Raw genomic sequence first — 20,349 nt, 5'->3', positions numbered from 1 at the left:
ATATACTTGCATTGGAGACAGTACAGCAAAGATTCACTAAATTGGTCCCTGGAATGAGGGGGTTGTCCTATGATGAGGTACTGAGTAAATTGAACCCATATTCTCTGGAGTTTAGAAGAATGGGAGGTGATCTAATTGAGACCCTCAAAATTCTGAAGGGGCTTGATAGGGTAGATGCTGAGAGATTGTTTCTGCTGGTCGGGATATCTAAAATGCAGGGGCACATTCTCAGGATAAGGGACCGATCGTTTAGGACTGAGATGAGGAGAAATTACTTTACTCAGAAGGGTTATGAATCACTGAAATTCTCTACCCCAGAGGGTGTGGTTGCTCCATCGTCAAATACATTTGAGGCTGGGATAAACAGATAATTGGTCTCAGAGTTGAGGGGTATGGGGAATGGGCAGGAAAGTGGAGTTGAAACCCAAGATCAGCCATGATCGTATTGAACGGTGAAGCAGTCTATTCGGGCCATGTGGTCTACTCCTGCTCTTATTTCTTGTGTTCTGAGCACATGATGAGAAGCTTTTACAGCATGTCTTTCTTTTTCAAGCAATAATTGTACTGGTATACTCTTAACACACAAACATCAAACCTCCCTCTACCCTGTCTGAATGAAGTACAGTGACTATAATCTATCAATGCTGCCACCATCAGGCTGCTGATAGTAGTTTGGATTAGCTATCAGCAACCAGCCCTATAATCCTAACAATCTAATTATTTCACAAAGTACACCAACGCTGTGGCTGGGATTTTCTGGCCCTGTCGCGGGCGGGACCCGCCGTGGGCGAGATGGCGCCTCAGCCAGAAGTCCATTGACTTGAGAGGGACTGAAGATCCCGGCTGCGGGCAGGTGCGGAAAATCCCGCCCTGTGATTGCATTAATCGTTCTAGTTATACTAATTTAAAACATTCTATTCCATTAAATTTTATAAATTTAGCTAAATTTAACTGGTCTTTTTCAAGTACACATGGACAAAAATACACAAGCTCAGACAAAAGCACCAAGCAATACATGCAATATTCAGCATTTGTCTTACTTTGTGTGCCATTTAAACATCCTACAAATGTCGAGTGGCAACCAGTTGAAGGGTGTTCAGATCCATGCTCAGCACATTTGTGACATTGGAACACAAGTGCCCCATCTAAAGCTGGATAGTCACAGTCCACTGTAGCAGCTAAGCTGAACGTGCTCGGTCTTCTTAGTCCTAGTTGAGCTGAAAAATCAGGTTTCACAGTGACTTCAGCAACTGGAGCATTTATATTGTAGTGGCTGCCTATATCTTTGAATACTTTACTGTTACTGGTTGTTTTTAACTCTTGGCAGCTCATTTTAGATAAGTGATGCAATCTCCGCGATTGTATATTCCAATTTTGCTGGTCCTGACAATGAACTGATTTTTGGTTGATGGCATTGGTTGACTCCCCTTTGAGCAATTCTTGATTTTTATAATTAGTCCAAGGTTCTTTGCCAGATTCAGCCAAGGTCCATGCTGAGCTACACATAGAAGTTGAGTTAGAAATTTGTTGTCTGTCACTTTCCAAATAAAGATTTGACATGGATTCTGCTTTTGGTCTACTTTTCGCAAGGTATTGCATGTCCTGACCATGGTACTGTTTATTATCATCTTGATGTCTTGCTTCATTTAGGTCAGTGTGGCACAGTGGTTTGTGTAGTTTGTCTCCACTTGAAAGATTCACAATATTGCCTACTGAGTAGCATTTAGACTTGATAGAACTGTGCTGTTTGTGATCATTCTTTAAATTAGTCAGATTCTGACAGCTGCCTCCCATCTGCTGCTCTTTGACATCAGCTTTTCTGCAGCTTTTTGCACACTGGTTTAGACGTCTAGCACATCCTTTTTGAAGGTTGTGCTCATTTCGATTTAATTTTTCCACAGATGTACATTGCATTTCCTCCTGTTGCTGTTCTGGTTCAAACAAAGGGTTGTTTTCTTTTGAAATGTCTTTGCGAATTAAGCTTAGTAACAGGCACTCTGTTGATTTGAAAGAATTTATATGGCTATTCAAATGCTGTGATTTTGCTGGCTGTGGACAACCGAGTTCATCCAAATTCTTGCGCTTTCCTTGCTGTCTGTTTGAGACCATGATGTAACCACATAAAACTAGCAGAAAACCAGAACAGATTTAGGTACACAGAGTGCAAATAAACAATAAACATTAGCAATGAGCTCAGCAAGAACAACAAAATACACATTGCAAAATGTGTTAGTAACATAGAAAACACAAAGCAGACTGAAAAATACATACAGCAACAATTACAAAAGGGTACAACTTACTTTTGTGTTTAACTACCCCTTCTCAAAAGCATTCGTAAAATCACAGTTTAAAAGAAGCATTAAGTACAATAAACCTTTCATTAAGTACAATAAACCTTTCATTTTCAAGACATTACCAGTACTGCAAATCGAAGTGTTAAAATTCATTTTACAGTTCTGGTTATTCTTGCTTTCATGTACCTACCCAGTATATTCACAAAGAGTTCATAATGTTCAAATGTAAGTAGTGGCTCGGGAAGACTTAGAAAGTAATCTGCAACTGTTTTAAATACATCTCGCTCAAAACCAGGATAACTTGGCTGGGTCAGGTCATTGTTCCGGGGCCCTGAATTTAAAAAAAAAATCACAAATATTAAATTTTTTACATATAAATTATTTATTTTTATTTTACTGTTTTTATTTATATATTATTATAAATATTAAAATCAGAAATACAGAGAGTGACAATCCTGAAGATAATCTCAGAGGACCTGTAAGAAACTAAATAGGAATGCAATTTACAAATTCAAATCAATTTCCAACAGGAATAAAACATTTTTTGTTACAAATTTTACAACCTCAAATGTTCCATTGGTGTTATCCTCACCAGAGTCAGCAAGTTGTGGTTTCAAGCCTCACTATGGGATTGGAGCATATAATCTATGCTGACATCCAGTACAGCTCTTCCACCACAGAGAGGATGCAAAGAAATGGATATCAGAAACTCCTATGTTCAAATTTATATTGGAAAGCATAGACAAATTGAATATATTTTTAGGTTTCCCTGTGGCATTGCTTAGAATATAGAAGTAGACCACTGAGCCTACTCCGCCATTCAATGTGATCATGGCTGATCATCCACTTCAATGCCTTTTCTCCACATTATGCCCGTATCCTTTTGTGTCATTGACAGATTTTTAAATACCAATCTCTGCTTTAAACATACTCAATGACTGAGCTTCTACAGCCCGCTTGGGTAGAGGGTTCCAAAGATTCACGACCCTCTGAGAAAGAAAATTCCCCTTATCTCGGTCCTAAGTGGCTTCCTGCTTATTTTGAAATTGTATCCCCTGGTTCTAGACTCCCCAAGCAGGGGAAACAACTTACCTGCATCTACCCTATCTATCCCTTTAAGTATTTTGTGGGTTCTGGTGAGATCACCTCTCATTCTTCAAAATTCTAGAGAATACAAGCCCAATTTCCCCAATCTCTCTTGATAGGACAGTCCTGCCATCCCGGGAACAAGTCTGGTGAACCTTCGTTGCATTACCTCTATGGCAATGATATCCTTCCTAAGATAAGGGGACCAAAACTGCGCACAGTACTCCAGGTGCAGTCTAACCAAGGTTCTACACAATTGAAGCAAGAATTTTGTTACTCCTGTACTCAAATCCTCTTGCAACAAAGGCTAACATATCATCATGAGCCTTCCTAATTGCTTGCTGCATCTGCATGTTAGCTTTCAGTAACTTATTGATGAGGACACCCAGGTCCCTTTGTACATCTACACTTTCTAATCTCTCACCATTTAAGAAATACTCTGCAAAGCCATTCCTCCTACCTCCTGCTTAAGGTAATAAACAAATTTGTCTATATAATAATAGAGGTATTTAGGCCACATAGGAGTTAACACTGATCTAAAGTGACTCATAAGCCAATTCCATTTTTTTTTTAATGCAGTCCTGGGTTTTCTTATTTTGGGGTCGAATTTTGCAAATCTGCCCATTATTCTGTGGAAATGTGAGTGACTATTATATTTTAAATGGATTACTTTACTCATGCAGTTAATTTTAATTCCTCATCATTTATAATGCCGAGAATGCACAGCAAGATGATGTGTAAAGATGGTCAATTGGATTTAGGATATTGGGGTGTGGGATGAGACATGAATAGCTGTAGAGCAATCTAGTTCCATGCAAACATCATGATGTGTCACCCCTGTCCTTATCCTATTTACATAGCTTTGCCAAGGTGGGGGAACAGTGACGTTCAGAAGTTTGGTGAAAGTGTAGGATGGGGACAGCCCGTTCTCCCCCAACTCCAAATCCCTACCAGGGGGAAAAAAAATTCCTCTCCTCCCCACCCTCTCACTGCCCCTCCCTCTCACCTCTTCTACCTCCCCCTGTCCACAGACCACCTGCCCCTCCATGAATGGTGCTGCTGCCTTATTTCTTCCCATCCTCACCCGACACATGCATGCCCTGATATTTCCTCTCCCCTTCTTATTGCACTTCTCTACACCTTCACCCTAAATACTTCTGTACCTATGTTCTCACTCCCCTACCTCTGCATCAACATTTTGCCTCCTCCTAAAGAAGCCTTTCCTTGATAAACTGACTCAATCCACTTTTTCACCTCACATGCCCACTCCCTTTCACTATATTTCCTTCACCCCACCTATTACCTTTCTCTCTTTTGTTATGCATTCTGACCCCATTCCTTCCATGTACCCTTTCCACAGCCCAACAACTTTCTCCATTTTCTGCTCTACCCTATCCTAAGCAGGTCAGAATTAAAGGTACAGACATACGTAGCTGGAAAATTCATCTTTGTGCCAATTCTGCTTATTTGACCACATTTTACCCTTTATTTTATTGTATATTGATAACTTACAGTTTGCTAGACACTTCATAGCTGACAGCACCCAATGAGGCAGGTCCTCTGCAAAGAAAGACAAATATTTGAGGAACAAATTCTACCTACATGTTAAAAAAAAAGTGTTGACACTTCAGAAAACTTGCATTATTGTACTAACTTTCATCATCCACCATGGTTCAGCATATTAAAATTACCAAATTTAATTTTAACAGCTTACAAAATTTGTTTCCCATCCCCATGTCCATCTTGTGGAAAGCAGTTTCCACCAGGTTTCTCTTTATTTACTCTGTTATGATCCTGGACCAGATCGCCAAGGTTTTGGTAAGGTCCGGTTAGAGACCAATAACGTTTTGTTTAAAGTAGACAAATTTTGAGATTCAAAACACTTGTCTTGATAGAAAAAAGCCACAAGATTCCATGGGTTTTGAACAAACAAAAATAAACTTTACTATACGAGATCAGAAAGATAAAACGATTTACAATATCTATCTAATACTCTAACATTCAGGATTAGTGTGAGGTACATACGAATTAACAGAAACTGTGGTTGAACACACCACACTGCACAATAAATGGCAAATGCGACCAGGACAAAGTTCACAGATTTTTAACAACCCACCGAGACATCAGTAAACACTGAGCCAACCAATCTCAGAAATTGTCCCTCTCACTAGGAATTCCAGTCTTCACCTTCAAAGATCTTGACTTGGAATTCTATCCACAAGTCGTTCCAGCTTAGACGGCATCAGTGACTGAGCACCTTGCAGAGTCTCAAACTCGTCTCCTAAGATTCCGTTCCCCTGGATTCCAGAGCATGCACCTGGGCACGAACTCAAGCACAATTCAACTCCGAACTCCTTGGCTGTGGCAGGCAAAACACTACTGCTCCAAAGGGGTACCTTCACCCCAATAGCCTGCAGCACAGTGTCACCAACTTTCTGTTGCCTTCCTGGATCGTCAGGGCTTCTCCTGAACCCTCTTTGGTTGCCAGGGTTTATCCTGAACCCTCTTCAATTAAAGTCTTGTTAGGAAATAGAGATAGTTTAAGTAAGTTATATTGGTATTTGTGGGTGTTAGGAATGAGTTTTAGCTTTAAAGTTTAAGTTTGATTTGTATTTCTGTATTTGTGTGTTAAGAAAGGGTTTTGGTTTCACTTTAAAAGGTGCTTGCATTTCTAATGAGGTTTTTATGACTGTTGCAGCTGAGGTAAACAAACAAGAGGAGAGGAATTGAGAGTGAGAGAGTGTGCGTGGAAGACAGCTTGAATGCATGTGGTGACCCAGAGAATCACAAAATCACAGTACAGAAGAGACCCTTCAGCCCATCAAATCTGCACCGACACGTGAGAAACACCTGACCTATCTACCTAATCCCATTTACCAGTACTTAGCCCATAGCCTTGAATGCTATGACTTGCCAAGTGCTCATCCAGGTACTTTTTACAGGATGTGAGGCAACCCGCCTCCACCACCCTTCCAGGCAGTGCATTCCAGACCGTCACCACCCTCTGGGTAAAAAAGTTTTTCCTCACATCCCCCCTAAACCTCCTGCCCCTCACCTTGAACTTATGCCCCCTTGTGACTGACCCTTCAACTAAGGGGAACAATTGCTCCCTATCCACTATGTCCATGCCCCTCATAATCTTGTACACCTTGATCAGGTCGCCCCTCAGTCTTCTCTGCTCCAACGAAAACAACCCAAGTCTATCCAACCTCTCTTCTTAACTTAAATCTTTCATCCCAGGCAACATCTCCTCTGCACCCCCTCCAGTGCAATCACATCCTTCCTATAATGTGGCGACCAGAACTGCACACAGTACTCCAGCTGTGGCCTCACCAAGGTTCTATAAAACTCCAACATGACCTCCCTACGTTTATAATCTATGCCTCGATTGTTAAAGGCAAGTGTCCCATATGCCTTTTTCACCACCCCACTAACGTGCCCCTCCGCCTTCAGAGATCTATGGACACACACACCAAGGTCCCTTTTTTCCTCAGAACTTCCTAGTGCCATGCCGTTCATTGAATACTTCCTTGTCAAATTACTCCTTCCAAAGTGTATCACCTCACACTTATCAGGGTTAAATTCCATCTGATACTTATCTGCCCATTTGACCATCCCATCAATATCTTCCTGTAGCCCAAGACACTCAACCTCACTGTTAACCACCCAGCCAATCTTTGTGTCATCCGCAAACTTACTAATCCTACCCCCAACATAGTCATCTATGTTGTTTATATAAATGACGAATAATAGGTCACCGAGCACAGATCCTTGTGGTACGCCACTGGACACTGGCTTCCAGTCATTAAAGTATCCAGCATTCAGTGCTTAAAGTTTAGTGCATTAAGCACTAAAGAGGAACATTGGAAGGAGAGTTTGAAACCCTGGAGGTGAACCTTTGCGGAAGGCCTCTGGGAGAAAGCACCAGTCTGGGAGAAGATTACAAAGCGAGTTCTTGGAGAGTGGAAACTCTTGTGTGAAAGACGGAGTTTAGTGCGACTGGTTGGCTCACGGTGTGACAACCAAGATGGGGGAGTTGAGGAGAGATCCATAGCATTTGGTTGAGGTGTATCTGTCACTTGGTTTCAGAGTGTGGTGTGTCTGAACACAGGTCGCCATAGGTTTACGTGGACTGTGTACATACTGTGAACATTAGACTATAAGATAGCTTTGTAACTTGTGTTATCCTTACAAATCTGTATATATCTGTAAAAGGTATAATGTGGATGAAGGAGTACTGTAATATAGTTCATCTTTTCTCGTTTAATAAATGTTTTATGCTTTTTTAAAAAGTTAATTAGCCAACTTCAGTGACTGTTCAGTAGCCCCTCTCCACGTATTTAAACAAATAAATAAAGGTTAGGATCTATTAAGCTGGGTTCCACCTGGGATCAGGCTTGTCCACTGGTAACCTCAGCTGGGGGTCACAAGTGTCTGCTAACCGCAGCCTATTTCCTACATGGAGCCTTTTTCTCCACTCCTCTCTTTTTAACAAAAGATAAAAGCAAAAAAACTGCGGATGCTGGAAATCCAAAACAAAAACAAAAATACCTGGAAATACTCAGCAGGTCTGGCAGCATCTGTGGAGAGGAGCACAGTTAACATTTCCAGTCCACATAACTCTTCAACAGAACTAAGGAAAATTAGAAAAGGGACGAAATATAAGCTGGTTTAAGGGGCCTTCCCATGCAACTGCAGAAGATGCAACACCTGCCCCTTCACTTCCCCTCTCCTCACCGTCCAAGGGCCCAAACACTCATTTCAAGTGAAGCAGCATTTCACTTGCACTTCCCTCAACTTAGTCTACTGCATTCGTTGCTCGCAATGCGGTTTCCTCTACATTGGAGAGACCAAACGCAGACTGGGTGACTGCTTTGCAGAACACCTTCGGTCTGTCCGCAAGCATTACCCAGACCTCCCTGTTGCTTGCCATTTCAACACTCCACCCTGCTCTCATGCCCACATGTCCGTCCTAGGCTTGCTGCATTGTTCCAGTGAAGCTCAACGCAAACTGGAGGAACAGCACCTCATCTTCCGACTAGGCACTTTATAGCCTTCCGGACTGAATATTGAGGTCAACAATTTTAGATCATGAACTCTCTCCTCCATCCCCACCCCATTTCCGATTTTCCCCCTTCTTTTTGTTTTTTCCAATAATTTATATAGATTTTTCTTTTCCCACCTATTTCCATTATTTTTAAATGTATTTCCATCCATTGTTTTATCTCTACCTTTTAGCCTTTTTCGATTCCTTCACCCCACCCCACCCCACCCCCACTGGGGCTATCTGTGCCTTGCTCATCCTGCTTTCTACCCTTAATTAGCACATTCCTTTAGATAATATCACCATCTTCAACACCTCTTTGTCCTTTGTCTGTGACATCTTTTGGTTATCTCCACCTATCACTGGCCCTCTATCCAGCTCTTCTTGTCCCAATCCCCCTCCTTAAACCAGCTTACATTTCACCCCTTTTCTATTTTTCCTTAGTTCTGTTGAAGAGTCATGCGGACTCAAAATGTTAACTGTGCTCCTCTCCACAGATGCTGCTAGACCTACTGAGTTTTTCCAGGTATTTTTGTTTTTGTTTCTCTTTTTAACAAAACTGGGACGTCTTCCTGTCTCTGTCTGGGACTCTTCTTTTGAGACCTCTCCCTGTCCCCTCTCCCTTTGGAACCTCTCCCTGTCCCCTGCCTAGGGCACCCTGCTTCAATGGTGCTCTGCACCCAGTTGCATGACTCAGGTTTTCACACTGTTTTCCATCTCTGTGCATGTGTGCTGGGCCCATCCACGGCCAAAATAACTTACACTGCTGAATTGCGCATGTGCAACCCACTCCAGCTCTCTGCATCCGGAGAAACTCAGAGGTCTGTCAGGATTTGAAGTTCCTGACCTCCGCTCTCGCCTCCAAGGCAAGCCTGACTTTCGTAACAACTCTATGATTTTAAACATCTCAGTCAGATCTCCTCTTAGCCTTAATATAAAAGCAAAATACTGCAGATGCTGGAGATCTGGACTAAAAATAGGTGCTGGCAGGTCTGACAGTTTCTGTGGAGAGAGAAACAGAGTTAACGTTTCAAGTCACTGTGACTTTTCTTTGGAACTGAAGAGAAGTAGGAGTGTAATGGGTTTTATGCTCATGAAAATGGGGGCCAGGAACAGGTGGTGGAAAAGAGAGAAGGTCAAGGGTAAGTTAGAGGGCAGGGGAGATTAAATAACAAAGTTGTCATGGAACCAAAGGCAAAAGGAGTGACAATGATAGCATTAAAGAAACAAGATGTGAATAGCAGAATAAAGGTCAATGGTGTCTGAAAGAAAAAACATGTTGATACAGGCTGGCACTACAAAGAAAGAAATTCAAAATGGAGGACAGAGTTCAAGGTCTGAAGTTATTGAACTCGATGTTGAGTCCAGAAGACTGTAAAAATGCCTAATCAGAAGATGAGGTGCTCTTCAATTTGCATTGGCCTGCTACAATGTTCCAGTGAAGCCCAAGGACAGAAATGTGAGCACGAGGGCACAATGGTAAATTGAAATGTCAAGTGACCAGAAAATTGGGGTTATGTTTGTCGGCTGAGCGAAGGTGTTCCGCAACACAGTCAGTCTGTGTGTTGTCTTGCCAATGTAGAGCAGACTGCATTGTAAGCAAGCAAATACAGTAGACTAAATTGAAAGAAGTACAAGTAAATCACTGCTTCACCTGGAATGAGTGTTTGAGGCCTTGGACAGTGAGGAGGAAGGAGGTAAATGGGCAGGTGTTATACCTTCTACAATTGCACAGGAAGGTGCTGTGAGAAGGGGGTGATAGATGAGTGGACCAGGGTGTCAGGGAGGGAATGGTCCCTTTGGAATGTTGACAGGGGAGGGGAGGGAAATGTGTGTTTGGTGGTAACATCATGCTAGAGTTGGCAGAAATAGAGGAGGATAATCCTTTGCATATGGAGGCCAGCAGGGTGGAAAGTGAGGACAATGGGAACCGTATTGTGGTTTTGGGAGGGAGGGGAAAGGGTGAGGGCAGAAGTGCAGAAAATGGGTCGGACGTAGTTGAGGGCCCTGTCAACCACAGTGGGCAAGGAGAGAATCCTCGGTTGAGCATAAAGGAAGACATGATGGAAGCACCATTGTGGAAGGTAGCATCATCAGAACAGATGCAACAGAAACTGGGAGAATGGAATAGAATCCTTACAGGAAGCAGGGTGTGAGGAGAGGTCCCCTCCCACAACTCTTTATCCTGTACATCGATGACTATATTGGTGCCGCTTCATGCTCTCGACCCATCTGGAAAAATTAATCAATTTTGCTTCCAATTTCCACCCCTCTCTCACCTTCACATGGTCCATCTCCGACACTTCCCTTCCTTGACTTCTGTCTCTCTCTCTCTTCACTACAAGCCCACTGACTCCCACAGCTACCTTGACTACACCTCTTCACACCCTGCTTCCTACAAGGACTCCATTCCATTCTCCCAGTTTTTGCGTCTCATCTGTTCTGATACTACCTTCCACAATGGTGCTTTCAACATGTCTTCCTTTGTCCTCAACGAGGATTCCTGCCCCCTTCCCCACTCCGCCCACACTGTAGTTGACAGAGCCCTCAACTGTGTCCGACCATTTCCCATACATCTGCCCTCACCCCTTCCCCTCTCTCCCAGGGCCACAATAGGGTTCCCCTTTTCCTCACTTTCCATTCCACTAGCCCCCATATGCAAAGGATTATCCTCTACCATTTCCGCCAACTACACTATGATGCCATCACCAAACACATCTTCCTTTCCTCCTCTCTTTAAGCATTCAAAAGAGCTGTTCACTCTGCAATACCCCCATTCACTCCTCTCTTACCCTCCTCCCATGCAATTGCAGGAAGTATAACACCTACCCCTTTACCTCCACCCTCTTCACTGTCCAAGGCCCCAAACATTCCTTCTAGGTGAAGCAGCAACTTACTTCTTTCAATTTAGTCTACTGTATTCGCTGCTCACAATAGGGTCTCCTCTACAAACAGACTGGATGACTGCGTTGTGGAACACCTTCACTCAGTTTGCAAGCCTGGCCCGGACTGTCCAGTCGTTTGCCATTTCAACTCACCATCATGCTCTTATGCTCGCACTTCTGTCCTCGGCCTGTACAATGTTCCAGTGAAGCCCAATGCAAGCTGGAGGAACAGCACCTAATCTTCCAATTAGATACTCTCAACATAGGCTCAACATAGAAATCAACAACTTCAGACCTCCATTTTGAATTTATTTCCTCGTAGTGCCAGTCTGTATCTTGTTCCCATGTTTTTGCTTTCAGACACCATTGACCTTTATTCTGCTATTCGCATCTACTCTGGGCCAATCCTTTGTTTCTTTAATACTATCATTACCACTCCCTTTGCCTTTTGTCATTTTATCTCCTCTGCCCTCTAACCTATCCTTGACTTTCTCCTTTGTACCTCCTATCTCGCCCTTTTCTCAACAGCACAAAACACATTACATTCCTATCTCTCTTCAGTTCTGAAGAAAAGTCACATTGGACTTGAAATCTCAACTCCTCTTAGCCTTCTCTGCTCTAAAGGAGAGAAACCCAATCATTCTAGTAAATTTCTTCTCTTACTTCTTCAAAGTCATAATTAGAGCCAAGAAAGTTGAATTTAAAAATGATAACATTTCTAGCCAAAACATTTTAAATTAAAGCTCACACAGGTGATTATTCAAAGAGAGACATCTTTGCACAGGAGAGAAATCACTGGAGTAAGAAAGAGTTAAACCAAGGTACAAGTTACCAGAAACTGGGAAAAGCATAAAGTACTAACAGAGTTAGAGATGGTAACACTATAGCCATTGCTTTCAAATTGATTATTTGAAGTGTATAATATATTTTCAGCTTACCAAAAGTGAAATGTAAATTGCCCCAATCAGTGTGTATTTTCACACAGGGTAGAATTTTCCCCATATCGGGTGGGCCGTGCGGGAGCGGGCGCTGGCGGTCGCGATCGCCTCTGAGATCAGGACCACGCCGCCATTTTGCGTGAGCGGGCCAATTAAGGCCGGCCCAGCGTGTTTGGCGACTTCCAGGGACGGTGGGAGCAGGTGGAACGGCAATCGCCGCTGGGTCCAATGGCGACCCGGCAGCCTGTTTAAAGGCCAAGCTGCAGCCGCACCAAGGCTGCTGTACATGGCCGGAGGTTGGGGGCAAGGCAAATCTGAAACAGCCATGCAAGAGGGTAGGGCGGGTGGCCACTGTGCGCCCAGGTTTTCCGATGAGTGCCTTGCTGCCCTCCTTGAGGAGATGGCAGCACGGCGGGATGTGCTTGTCCCCGAGGACGGTAGGAGACCACCCCACTTGACCAAGCGTGCGTGGAAGGAGGTTGCGGAGGTAGTGAGCTCCCACGACGTTGTGCAGCACTCATGGACCCAGTGCTGCAAGCCCTTCAACGACCTGCTGTGTATGCGAAGGGTGAGTAGCATGTTGGCATCATTCACTGCACCCATCATGTAACCTTCTCCCCTGCTGGCGGACCACCCATGTCTGTGTGGCCTGAGTGCCATGAGTCAGTAACTGCATGTGTCCTTAGTTGGGTGGCCCACCAGATATTGCCTATGCGTTCGTCAGCATGAGAGGGTTGGGATGAGATGGGTTCTGCACCCGCAGCATGTGGTGGAGTGACACCCACATGGCTGTGGTGGGGTCAACCTGGAGGAGCTACACCCAGGTGCACTGGTCGAACTCCACGACATGTGGAAGTCAGGGTGATGACATGGTGTGAGGGGATCTTCAAGGTACTGTGGCACAGATGGATGTGCTGCCCTCTGTGGTCCACGTCATTGTGCCTCCTTGCAACGGCTGGTACAACTGTGAGCTCCCAACTGTGATGAAGGCAGCATGTGGGCGGGGGAAAGGACACACCAGGCATATTAGTGTGAGTACCAGCCACCAGCGGGGGAAGGATGCACTGCAGATCTGCAATGACCAACCGGGCTTGGGGTGGGCCGGCCGCGAGGAGATTGATGGTACAAGTATCACTTATCAATGCAATTTTTTCATTTGCAGGAGAAGAATTCTCATAACAGCGCTGAGCGGCTGAGGACTGGTGGTGGGCCAGGCCAGATATTGATGCTCAGCTACTTTGAGCAGGAGGCAGTGGACCTACAGAGCCCAGGTCCACTGGAGCCAGAGAGGTTGGGGTTCCACAGGCAGGTATGTATGGCCAGCACTCATGTCACCAGTAGTCTTCCACCATCCATGCCATTGCTGATTATTCAGTGAGTGACGTTACCAATGTGGCTTGCCCAGTGCGTGTGGAATGATGAGCTGGGGGACAGGCATGTACATTGGCATTGCCCACAGGCTAACTGATCGAATTTCCTTACTCTTCCTTTCAGCTTCATTGGCGCACGGAGCAGCAGGGGCCCCCTGACACCTGAGGAGCATGAAGTTGCACCTTTAGAAGTGTCACACCATCTCTGCCAGGCAGGCACCAGCGCAGATACTGGCACCTCGGTGGGCATCATATCTTCAGCTAGTGTCCCGGGTCACAGCGGTGAGGGCACTTCACAGTCACTGGAGCAGCCGACGGCACCTGCAGTCTGAAGGGGTCCAGGCATATGCTCAGTCCATGGCAGATGATGAGCTTCTGGTGTCATGGGCGATGCAGCCAAGTGCTGACATGCGGCCGGGTGTTCAGGAACATCTGTTGGAGATAGAGGATCTGCTTGGCTTGATGTCAGCGGTGGAAATCTATGCTGGCCGTGGCCAATGCATTGAGTGTCATGGCTGAGCGCCAAGCTTCCTCCATGGGGAGATTGGCGGCTCTCATGGACAGGCAGCCCCAGGGACAGGATCAGGGATTTCTGGGGTTGCGCTGGGACCTGCATGCTCTCACAGGGGCATTGACCTCATCTGGTCAGTGCCCGTGTGGGCGGTGGTTTGGCCACCAGGTATCCCATCTCGGCGCCCATCCATCTACGGTGAACAGGAAGGGCCAAATGGACCTCACGTCGGAGGAGCAGCTGCCTGTTGTCTCTGCTGGCGCCTCTCAGGGTGCTGCTGATGAGGGCAGCAGCTCCTCCGCCCCTCTGCCAGTGACCGCGGCATCCAATGAGGTTGTGACGACTGGGGAGATGCCAGCTCCTTCCCAGGTGGGTCCATCACAGGCTCGATGGGCCAGAGGACGTCCGCCAAGGTCATTGAGGCCAACAGGACAGAGAGAGCAGACTGTCTCAGATGCCACTGCCAGTGACGGGGCACCACAAAGACGTAGCGCCTGAAAATGAAAGATGAAGGCGCCTTAGGCACACCCCAGGTTCATCACTGGTGCTTTCCTGTTGCCCCCCCCCCCCCCCCCCCCCACCCAAGAGTTGTTTCGAGCTTTGCGTGAAGTCCAATACAATTTTATTTCTGTTATGTGAAGGGACTTTGGTTGCAATATTAAATTTATGTCGTCTCAAATGGCTGTGGGTGCCTCTTTTTTTGGGAAGGTGCATGGATTCCTGAGATTTGATGACTGATTTGTGTGTCTTTTAGATTTATTCATGGCGCCCATCGCCAATCCTCCTATCCAGACAGATGAGGTCTCCAGGATGGAGGATGCATGCCAGGCTTGCGTTGCAAATCCATATGTGCTGTGCTAGCTAAGGTTCATTGGATTAGAGTGTCCCGGGTGTCCCTGCCTCCCTGGAGCATGCCCGGGTCAGCCTGTGCCCCCTCATCATTTCTCATTGTGCGTGCTCATCCTCGGACTCACTGCTGGACTCATCGTGCTTAGCCTCAGCCACTCCGTCTATTTCTTCTTCGACCACAGCATCCCCACTTTGCAGTGCTAGATTGTTCAAAGCGCAGCATGCAACCACTAGAAGCAACAGTTGATCTGGAGGGTTCTGGAGTGTGCCCCTGGAACGGTCTAGGTATCTGAAGCGCATTTTGAGAAGACCAATGGCTCTCTCCACCACAGCCCTTGTGGAGGCGTGACTTCTATTATACCACTGCTCAGCTTCAGTTCTTGGATGGCGGAGAGGCGTCATGAGCCACCTGCTGAGGGGATAGCCCTGGTCTCCCAGCAGCCATCCTTCTAGCCGGGCTGGAACACTGAAGAGCCCGGGCACCTGGGAGTGTCTGAGGATGTAGGCGTCGTGGGAGCTGCCTGGTTACCTTGCGCAGACTTGCAGGATTTGCATCCTGTGATCACACACTATCTGCACTTTCATGGAGTGGAAGCCCTTCCTGTTGATGAAGGCACTGGGCTCACCTGCCGGCGCCTTGATGGCCACATGTGTGCAGTCTATTGCACCCTGGAAGCAGGGGAAGCCAGCAATGGCCGCGAAGCCTCTGCCTCACTCGGTCTGGCTGGCCTCATCCCAGCGGACGAAGGTCAGTGCACGCCTGAACAGAGCGTCTGTAACCTGCTTGACACAAGTGTGGACAGCCGATTGGGAGACATCACAGAGATCACCCACTGAGCCCTGGAAAGAGCCGGAGGCACAGAAGTTGAGGACAGCTGTGACCTTTAGAGACACAGGCATGGGGTGTCCACCCACACAGTTAGCTGATATCTCTGGACCAATCATCTGACAGATAGTGTTGACTGTCTCCCTTGAAAGACGGAGCCTCCTTCGGCACTGCACCTCAGACAAAGAGGTAGGTGCTTTGCGCTCTGTATACCCTGGCAGCAGGATAGTGGTGTCTTATGCGGCCCCTTGCGCCTTGGACTACCTCCTGGTCCTGCACCCCTTGTGCCTGCACCCCCTGTGCCTGCATCTGTCCTCCCAAAGGTGACTCCCCTGGAGGCTGAATGTGCACTTCTGGCCCCCTCCCCCTTCTAGCCCTCCTTTCCTCCTCAGATGAGGTGCCTCCAGTGGAGAGGTCATTTCCCATTCCCAGGCTCAGGGAGGTTTGCTGAAACCTACAGGCCCCAAAACAAATCCTCACTGAAAAGTGCTGACCTGAAGATTATGAGTGCAGTCCAAGCAGCTGCTATGCGTGTGAAACTTCTCCACCTCACACACACAAGTTTCAATAACTTCTGGGCACTAACTGTTTGGAATGTCTAGATTCACAAAAATAATGATCCCTCTTTCCCGCCCGTGGATGAAGATCATTAAAGTTTCGGATAGCCGCAAGCCCGTTGCGCCTGTGCAATGAGCCGAATATCGCATGGGTGCCTTAAAATCCATGACAATTGGAGCCTCAACTACCTTAATTGACCCGGTAATTACTGGCAGCCGCGCAATGGACATCGTCACGCACCCGCCCAGCGAAATATCGCGATGGCGTATGGTGACATCACCGCGGGTCATTTTACGCATTGGCGTGCGGGTTCCACCCCCTGCACACCAACGGAAAAATTTTGCTCCTAGTTATAATGGAAAATCTACTGACCAAATATTCAGTGCTGCTAACCTCCATGTAGTAATTTTACCAAACAAGCTTCTTATTATCCCTCTAATTTCTCCTGCTTTGGTATCTACAACTCACACCTCTGGTGTCTTGGAATATTTTTCCACTTTAAAGATGGTGCAAAGCGTTCTTTAGGTTGAACATACTGCAGCCATTGTACAGAAGAAGGTTTTTTTTTTAAGTTTAGTAAGATTTTGGTTTAAACAGCTGTAAAATAATTTAGCTATCAAATTATATTGTAATATGAAAAATGGATAATAGTCCAAATTCAAAAAGTAATCAAAACACCACATCCACCAGTGACCAGTAATAAATAAATTGTGAGGGGCTAAGACTTCACCCTGCATCTCTTTTTTTATAAAATATATATAGAGATATGCTCATTGCTCTAAAAATTTCAAACTGGACAAAGACCTAAAATGGCTGAATCTATATCTGGCTGTGATCCCGAACAAAAGAAGCTACCTGGCAGTATCAGGGAAACTGGCACATCGTTATCCCTGAAGAGCCACTAACGATCCCCTGTGGGCTGCACAGACCAAATTCAAAGAGAGCAACACAAAGGCCACCTGCATTTCATAACCCAGGAGTCTACACGTCTGCTAAGATGAACCGCTTCCTTTTGATTCTTAATGGTTGAGATGTTTAACAATCTCAGGGACTCAGGCGACGGATACATGTCCTTTGTCAAAGGGCGTGTGGAGAGGTGGGAGTCATGTGATTTTGGCCTCTGGTTTATGGAAGCTGTAATATTGCCTTGCTGAGCTGCAGAGTCTCAGACTGTTTTTTTACCATCTGACTAGCAGCCTCACAGACAAGGAGCTCTGCCCCATGTTGGACATCTGGCCCCATCTACACTGCTTCTGTGGAAGTTCTGTACCATCGCCTATGAGACTGATTTATCTCTGCATGCCTACCTCACCGTGTGAAGTCAACACCATTGGAAAAATTCTACAGCATTGGTTTTCAGATCACCAACCTCCATGAAGGAATACCTCATTGGACTTTGATTTTGGACTCTAAAACCCACGGGAAACAATATTTCTGTTCTCTGTGGTCTCTGCACTATATCTCTTTCTCTATCCCTCTTTTACTGTATGAATGCAAAGGAGGCAACATTGCAAACCTCCTCCTGCATTTTGAGTGTGTGCAAATAAACTAACCCTTTGAGTTCATCCTATCTAGAGTTTGCTGTGGGGTTATTAATAGAAATTGGATCACACCAAAACCGAGAGGTTGGGAAATACGCCACTGCTTATAAAGAGGGAAGCAAATCAAAAACACCTTTCTGTTTACCGTCAGGTGGTGAGAGGAAAAATTAGTGCTGTTTAAATTAACCCTGCTCCTATCCGTAATAGAATGCAGAATAGGAGGTTCCTACATAGTGAGCAAACAGCAGACGTTATGTCATGGAATGAATAGCCTGCCTCCATCTTCTATTAGAAAACAGTGTATGCCATTAGAAACATGAAAGTCTTACCTGACTTGTCTTGTAGTATTACAACTCCGTGTTTACTGACATTACGCACATTGTATAAAATGTGCTGAGGGATGACTTGGGAGAAATCCAGGACATCATCTAATGAAGCTAAGCCTAAGATTTTCTGCAGGCTGGAATAAAACACATCACAATACAGAAATAATGGATATTCGGGAACTATTACAAACCATTTTGCTGTCAAAGTACAAGAACAGGCTTTAATTAGTTTATATTCTCTTGCTGTATCAGTGGAGCAGAGTTAGAATTACCGAGAATATATTTCCTGAATTGGTCATATTCTAATATTAATTGGCTGATAACTGTTCAAAATTACTAAAGATATTCTCACAAATGTATAAATAAATGACCACATCATGCACCTATCCTTTTAGCTTTGTGGAATTTTCCCATCTACAAAAAGTTTCAATAGTTAAAATTTTCCAATAATTTCCTACTAAAACAAAAAGATCACAAAAATGGACACTAGATACATTTTTGAATATAATGTCAAATATGGCTCAAATTGTAATAGTCCACTTGTAATGTACATAGGAATTAAAGTTACGACAACTTAAGGCTAGTGCCGAGGTCTGGTCTTTCAGATCCATTTGTTCATCCCCAATTCTTAATATAAAACTAGTCTGGAGTTGAGCCTTAATAAGAATGGTTTTCTCCATTTTCATATTTTTTGTTTTAGCAGCATTGACCATGACAGATGTTTAACAACCAAGGCTCTCTATATTATTGATACAATAATTACTTTGAACTCTATTAAGAATGGTGGCAGTCACTAAATTTATCAAACGCCAAATTTATTGTACAGTGACATAAGTGGGCATAGCCAAGGCAACTGTAAGGATGTCACAAGTTTAAGCTTGTTGGAAGCTTAGAATTGGAGTGTTGTATCAAGATACAAGTAAACAAATCACAGGTTTTGCATTGCAATTATGTGCATGAAAAATCTGGAAAAGAATTACTTACCTTAAATATGCCCTTACTTATTTGAAGAGAGAAAAAAAACTTTGTAAGAGCTAGCACAGAAATCAAAGACACTTCTTTTGTAAAGTTCGATGAATTGAACTGGAAGGTCTTTCTGATTGAAATGCCAATTCTTTGGAATTAGGTTTGTAAGTGCATATATCAAATTGAATAATGAATATGACTAAGTTGCAAACTTTGAAGATAAATGCAGATACATGCAAGGATTTTTTTTATTAAATTAAGGACTCAAATTGCATCAGCTTCAGTCAATCTAAGATGGGGAAGATGCTGAAACTTAGCCAGCTGGAATCTGCTGATTCCAGATAAAAACATTGATGTACTTTTCTTACTTCAGGAGGGAAGAACAACTTTCAACAGGAAAGGGGAGAACAATAATCTTGGATAGGACTTATCCGTGGATAGTTTTTTTAAATGTAGCTTGGAAGTAGGGGAACATCATTGTTTACATAAAGCTTCAGAGTATAAAGTTCTAGACTATATGATTGCTATAATTTATAGTTCAAAATAATGTGGGTTAGAAGGAAATATATTATTTCACTACCAAAAAGGAGTTTGTGTAATGCTGTCCAATAATCAACATGAATAATCCCATTGGGAAGTTGACAGCCATTCAACCCTATTGTAGTAGGCCTTCATTGTGGACTCTCTCTGTGATTTTACATTACTTACTGGTTAAGCACAATTTCTCTCCAAGCTTCTTCAACGTCGGTTTGTGTAACTTGTCTGACATGTATTGTCTGTCCCTCAGAAATGATCCCTGGCATCTCCTTATCCGTTTCCTCTGTATTCACCTTGTAAGAATTATACAAGTTTATGAAATAAAAAACTAAAAGTTATAATTTCAAAAAAGTTAGGAACTAGTTTATTTTTAAAGAAAGTTAGCACAGAAAAATTAAGACCAACGATTACCTCTTTATCTAAACCCAAGTAAAAAAGTGGAAAACTGACTTGCTATACTCAAGTGTGTAACACCATAGCGAGTAATTTTCAAAATAAACTTCCAAATTGGACACTGGGGGTGGAATTTAATAGTTTGTTGGGAGTTAGGGTTTGTATATTCAGATAGGGAGGCATGGAGTGGAGAGCCCATTGCCTTCCCGGCACCCCCCGATTAAG

General features: G+C 44.4%; 1 protein-coding gene across 2 annotated transcripts in view; it reads right to left on the bottom strand.

Moving 5' to 3' along the window:
• The window catches only part of LOC144692425 (DEP domain-containing protein 1B-like), a 70,893-nt gene that overhangs the window by 19,585 nt on the left and 30,959 nt on the right, over positions 1 to 20,349 (bottom strand). Inside the window, exons 4-8 of one of the 2 annotated variants that reach the window (XM_078561257.1) lie at positions 19,903 to 20,024; positions 18,232 to 18,362; positions 4,893 to 4,940; positions 2,485 to 2,625; positions 1,041 to 2,126 (exon numbers count right to left, since the gene is read on the bottom strand). In XM_078561257.1, coding sequence (XP_078417383.1) covers positions 1,041 to 2,126; positions 2,485 to 2,625; positions 4,893 to 4,940; positions 18,232 to 18,362; positions 19,903 to 20,024 — 1,528 coding nt within the window. The remainder of the gene's footprint in view (positions 1 to 1,040; positions 2,127 to 2,484; positions 2,626 to 4,892; positions 4,941 to 18,231; positions 18,363 to 19,902; positions 20,025 to 20,349) is intronic. The other variant, XM_078561259.1, reaches the window with a different exon arrangement.

The sequence above is a fragment of the Cetorhinus maximus genome, chromosome 17 (genome assembly GCF_964194155.1).
Source record: "Cetorhinus maximus chromosome 17, sCetMax3.hap1.1, whole genome shotgun sequence".
NCBI lineage: Eukaryota > Metazoa > Chordata > Chondrichthyes > Lamniformes > Cetorhinidae > Cetorhinus > Cetorhinus maximus.
The sequence above is the reverse complement of the archived record's forward strand: the minus strand, read 5'-3'. Positions and strand labels throughout refer to the sequence as shown.